Below are 5,506 nucleotides of genomic sequence, written 5' to 3' on the forward strand. Positions count from 1 at the left end.
ACAAATTTTTAAGTTTAGCAATGTGGCATAGTTCATTCCAGACTCAGTTCCATTCAAATCCTTGATGGATTTGTCTTGAGATCTAAGTACAGTAGACTCAAAAGGAATTGGATGTTTAACGGCAGTAGGAGAGGGGTAAGGGGTGATTCCAACGTTCGAACCGTTCAACTTCAGTGGACAACGGATTGAGACACAGAACACAGATGTTCTGGGAGTGAAGATTTCATTTTAGACATGTTAGCTTTTCAGCTGTGAGTTGCAGGTGTCTAGTATGCAGTTGGTTGTATACAGAAACCTCAATTTAAGGTCAACTTGAAAAGATAGCAGAGTTCACAGTTAAAGTCTAGGCCCAAATCCAAAGACATGGATCACCCAACTTTGGTCCTGTTAAAAAATATCAAAAATTTTCTTAACCATACAATTTGTAGATGTTTTGTATTTCCAAATAAATCTATAGAAACTTTCCCCATTAAGCAAATGTGTAAGGTATCTGTCTGATTATAAATTCCAATCTAGGTGCAATGGGTCACTCCCCTAACACCAGCATTTTGGGAGGCTACTATAGGCTGATGGCTTGAGTCTGAGTTCGAGACCAGCTTGGGCATGGCAAAACCCCCATCTCTACAAAAAACAATTAGCTGAGTGAGCATAGTAGCCACATGCCTGCTGAGTCCCAGCTACTGGGCAGTTTAAGGTACGAGAATTGTTATGAGCCCAGGAGGTCAAGGCTGCAGTGATCATACCACTGATCCAGTTACCACAGCCTGGACCAGTAAAATCCTGTCTCTAAAACAGTGAAAATATAAATATTTTAATAAAATATGAAAGTGAAAATGTGCCAGGCATGGTGCCTCATGCCTGTAATCCCAGCACTTTGAGAGGCCAAAGCAAGCAGATCACCTCAAGTCAGAAGTTCAAGACCAGCCTGACCAACAGGGTGAAACCCTGTTGCCAACTACTCGGGAGACTGAGGCACTAGAATTGCTTGAACCTGGGAGATGGAGGTTGCAGTGAGCTGAGATTGTGCCACTGCACTCCTGCCTGGGCTAGAGTGGATCTCAAAAAAACAAAAGTTAGAGTATACATACACATATGTAAAAATATATTTACATTTAAAATAAAATCATGAAAAGTATTTTAAGACTATGTTTTAGTTCCCAAAACCCTAAAACTTAAATTTTACTTCTGCCTCTGCCAATTATTCCTTTTTTTTTTTTTTCATGGAGTCAGTTATTCAGTCTTATATTCCTCCTTAAGGACAGTAAGTAAATTTCAAAATATCAGTTACTAGTTTTCAGCACTTGCCCTCTAGTGCACTAGGTTTTCAATCACGGCTGTGTATTACAAACGCCCGTGCCAACCAGAATTTCTAGGGTATGTCAAAGTTATAAACTGCCAGTGTCCAATAAAACTGGTCAGGTCTCACATATTTAACTATGTTTTCAAATGACTCAAACTACTAACAGGATAGACCACTGTAAGATAAGCCACATATTCCACTTGAAAAGTGAAAGTCTCATAGCACACTTTTGTAACCCTAAAATCGGCCGATATTCTGAACAAAAGCCAACAAAAGTTAATAATTGGCTATCAATTTATTAAAATAACCGACTTAAGCATCTGCAATGGTGACTTCCACCTCAACTCCTGGCTCAATACTGATGGAAGTAATCTGCTTAACAATCTCTGATGGACTGTGCAAGTCAATGAGTCGCTTGTGGATTCTCATCTGGAAACGATCCCATGTTTTAGAACCTTCACCACAAGGTGTTTTTCTTGTAGTGATTCTCAAAGTCTGTAACAAAACACAAAGGAAACCAAGTGTTTATGGTTTTATACTTACCCCAAGAACATCCGCAAAATCATTACTTTTAAGTATCTCATTAGTTTTCCCTTTGGCACGATTCCACTTTACATAAACAAATTTTCAGATGCCATAGGTTGAAAATGCCAGGTCTGTTTTCATTATGTTAGGACATCACCCTTAAGAGTTTGTGCCTGTTAAGCACCAAACCATACCAAGAACACAGCAGCAATAATGGAATAATCACATATAAACACTACTTACTACGAACCGAAATTACCAAAATTCCTACCTGGGTTTGTAGTCAGTATCAGTGTTAACCATTTTGGCAGCCTAACCCCTCAAAGTTAAGAACCTGAATTTACGCAATATTCAGAAGCAACTCCTACTTCCTGCCCCTCTGATTTACTTTACCTTCGTAGGCATTCGAACTGGTCCTTTCACTTTCAGATTCTTTTCCTTTGCTCCTCTGATCAAGTCAGCACACACTACAGGAAAATAAAAAGACCTCTCAGTTCAACGACAACAATTAAAGTCGGCTTAAGCCCTCCACTTCCGCTGGCTCAGAATAGCGTATAAAAGCATCACTGTAATTCAACACAGTAGGTATCTCCTCATCGCCGGCTGAATGGCAAGGAAAGCAGTTCGACGCCACGCTTCACCCTTTTAAGCAAGCGACTTGCCGGCTTTAGTCCGCCCTGCACATTGAGGGAAGCTCGCCGCTTTGTGTCCAGTTCCCGCCCCCCACCGCGCAACCACTGCACTGACCCTTCTCCAGCGATTTTACATTGCGGCTTGTTAGAGTGATTCGAATTCGGTGAATTGCCACCTCCGGCTCCACGGGTGTTTTTCCGGTATCCTTAAAAGCCTATTATTAAACACATGAGAAAGAACAGTAAGCCAAAAGTGGTCTGCCACCTCTGGAGAAAGGCGTCTTCCGGAAGTTTCCCGGGTTCCCCCACCATCTCAGGAGCGTCCTTCCGCGCCCACACGCCCAGGCATGTGCCCCACAGGAGCACGAGCTCGGAACCGGAGTCCCGCCGCACCCCGCCGCCTCACCATGGCTGCTGCGCGGCTTCCTGACCGACTTGTTCCTCGGCAAGAGCGAACAGCGGTGAGTCAGGAGCAGGAGCGTGCGGACTAAGGATCCACAACAGCTACGACCGCGTCTTCTTCAAAGAGGAAGGCGGGGAAGCTGAGCAACGCTTATATAGCAAGCTTGCATCCGGGTTCCACACGCCCCGGAAGAGGAAAGGCCCCGAGCCCTAGAGTCGGTCGCACGAGGCCGGGCTGGAGCACTGGTGGAGTCGGCGGGAAAGTCACGGCTGCGGGCGCCCCCTGTCGGCACGGAGGAGCCGGAGTCCCAAAGGCTGGGGTCCCCGCCTGCGCGGAGATGGCCACCTGGCCTGGAGAACAGGGGAGACGAAAACCCGAGAAGCTCCTCTGTCTGGTGCACCTCTTCCTCGTAAAGTGCACGCGAACTCTGGTTTTTACGTTGCAAATTTCTCTTTCTACACAAACCGAACAAGTGGTAACTCGTTCTCTGAGGATATGGTAACTTCTCTTGAGTTTAACTGACATGAGCTTGGGCATAAATGCGTCTCGTAAGCTGGACACGTGACATTAGAATTAGTACGCAGTTATTTTTCATAGCCTGAAACGTCCTTTTGTGATACTTCAGTTCCTGCCTTCCCAGTCCAGCAGAAGCATCTACGTCTGTTTCTGGAAAAGACCTGAATATGGCTTCTCGTCCCACTTGCAAAGTGAGGCGAAAATGTCAGGCTCCGCAGCTATGCTGGGTGCGAGCGCGTTGGGGGCCTGGAACCCGGCTAGCCACCCAGTCCTGAAACCTCATCTCCTTTCTGTTGGATAAAGTCATTGGACAAGATCCCCCAGGTCTTCTTAATACTGAGCATGTGTTCATAATCAAATAAGCGACCAAGTACAGTGGAAAACGCGAATGGAGCGCAGGATGAGCTCGCCTGCACCTGAGCAAGAAGCCGGGGCTAAGTACATGGAAATCATTGAGATGAAATTTGATACAGGGCAGAAGGAAGAGTGAAATAGTCTCATATTACTTTCCACCTGAAGCTCTGAGCCGAAAGGGACAGAGCTCTGACCCCCTCCAATCAGGGCTTTTTTCTTTTTTTTTTTTTTTTGAGACGGAGTTTGCGCTCTTGTTGTTCAGCCTGGAGTGCAATGGAGTAATCTCGGCTCATCACAACCTCCCCCTCCTGGGTTCAAGCGGTTCTCCTGCCTCAGCCTCCCGGGTAGCTGGGATTACAGGCATGAGCCACCAAGTCTGGCTAATTTTGTATTTTTAATAGAGACGGGGTTTCTCCATGTTGGTCAGGCTGGTCCTGAACTCCCGACCTCAGGTGATCTGCCACCTCGGTTTCCCAAAGTGCTGGGATTACAGGCGTGAGCCACCGCGCCTGGGCAATCAGGGCTCTTTCTTGAGGCTTTGCCTTCTGTTCCTTGGTAGGAAATTATGTTTGAAACTTTCATCAAATAATAGCATTGTCTTATTTGGCGATAATTGGAACATACCTAATGAATGGGTTTCTTTAGCTCATGATACATACTGAGTTTTTTACTGCCATTTTAACAATTATTTTAAATGTTGAAATTTGGATGTTTTCCAATTCGGTTATTTTTAAATGTAATGCATTGTCTGTAAATACTCTATTAGTAGAATTTTCAGCAGAAAATCTGAAAACCTGCATTCTTGTTGTGCTAGCTGAAACCTAAATGAGACTTCATAACCTAGAGCTTTAACTTATTGGTATGGCCATCTGCAATAAATATACAAAAGCGCAATTGTCCTGTGCCTTGGAGGCGATCAGCTACCACTGTGGTACTGCCTGTGCATCTTCTGAGTGAACATGTACAGCGGCATTCGTGTTTTACTAATGCTCAAAGACGACTGGAAATTCAATGAAGGAATTTCATTGAGAAGTACAATTGTAATTTTTGTACAAGTGTGATTTTTTTTTTAGATAAAAAATCTGGTACCTCTTTTTCTTAGGCTTATCCTCTAAGTATTTGCTTAATACTGGTGAAAACAAATTAACTACCTTGATCATAAATGAGGGAATTTCATTATAGAGAAAAGCAAAATATGGCCCAGCAGGTATGTGAAAATGACTGATGTGACTGGAACTAAGGAAACAAATGGTTAAGATAATATTAGACAAAAGTAATGGAAAATATTATATATTTTGGAAATCAGTGTGGAGGGTCCTCAAAAAATTAAAAACAGAGCTTCCATATGAATCAGCTATCACACTTCTGGGTATATACCCAAAGGAAATGAAATTGATGTCTTGAAGAGATACCTGCACTCCCATGTTTACTGCAGCATTGTTTACAATAGCTAAGGTCAGGAAATGACGTAGGTATCCAGCAACAGATGAATGGATCAATTTTTTCTGAGACGGAGTCTAGCTCTGTTGCTCAGGCTGGAGTGCAGTGGAGTGATCTCAGCTCACTGCAACCTCTGCCTTCTGGGTTCAAGAGATTCTCCTGCCTCAGCCTCCTGAATAGCTGGGATGACAGGCGTGCACCACCACGCCTGGCTAATTTTTGTATTTTTAGTAGAGACGGGGTTTCACCATGTTGGTCAGGCTGGTCTCAAGCTTCTGACCCGCACACCTCGGCCTCCCAAAGTGCTGGGATGACAGGTGTGACCCACTGCGCTGG

At 44.3% G+C, this 5,506-nt stretch overlaps 1 protein-coding gene and 1 non-coding gene across 2 annotated transcripts; both read right to left on the reverse strand.

Moving 5' to 3' along the window:
* Positions 1–1,576: 1,576 nt before the first annotated feature.
* Positions 1,577–3,053, reverse strand: RPS20 (ribosomal protein S20). Its single transcript, XM_017531821.2, has 4 exons — positions 2,864–3,053; positions 2,573–2,672; positions 2,219–2,292; positions 1,577–1,795 (listed from the first exon to the last, which is right to left on the reverse strand). Exons 1-4 carry the CDS (start codon positions 2,864–2,866, stop codon positions 1,613–1,615), a joined length of 360 nt encoding a protein of 119 aa, XP_017387310.1. The 5' UTR covers positions 2,867–3,053; the 3' UTR covers positions 1,577–1,612.
* LOC119471785 lies at positions 2,361–2,427 on the reverse strand. The gene has a single exon (XR_005200869.1). It is a non-coding gene; the product is annotated as a small nucleolar RNA U54 (small nucleolar RNA).
* Positions 3,054–5,506: the final 2,453 nt, after the last annotated feature.

This window comes from Cebus imitator, unplaced genomic scaffold (assembly GCF_001604975.1).
Source record: "Cebus imitator isolate Cc_AM_T3 unplaced genomic scaffold, Cebus_imitator-1.0 Scaffold73, whole genome shotgun sequence".
NCBI lineage: Eukaryota > Metazoa > Chordata > Mammalia > Primates > Cebidae > Cebus > Cebus imitator.

Excerpts from the sequence above, each read along its gene's own strand:
- RPS20 (XM_017531821.2), bottom strand. Across the intron at positions 2,293-2,572 it reads TGTAAAATCGCTGGAGAAGG|TGTGTGCTGACTTGATCAGA; the intron begins GTCAGTGCAGTG and ends ATTTTCCTGTAG. Across the intron at positions 1,796-2,218 it reads CAGTTCGAATGCCTACGAAG|ACTTTGAGAATCACTACAAG; the intron begins GTAAAGTAAATC and ends GTTTTGTTACAG.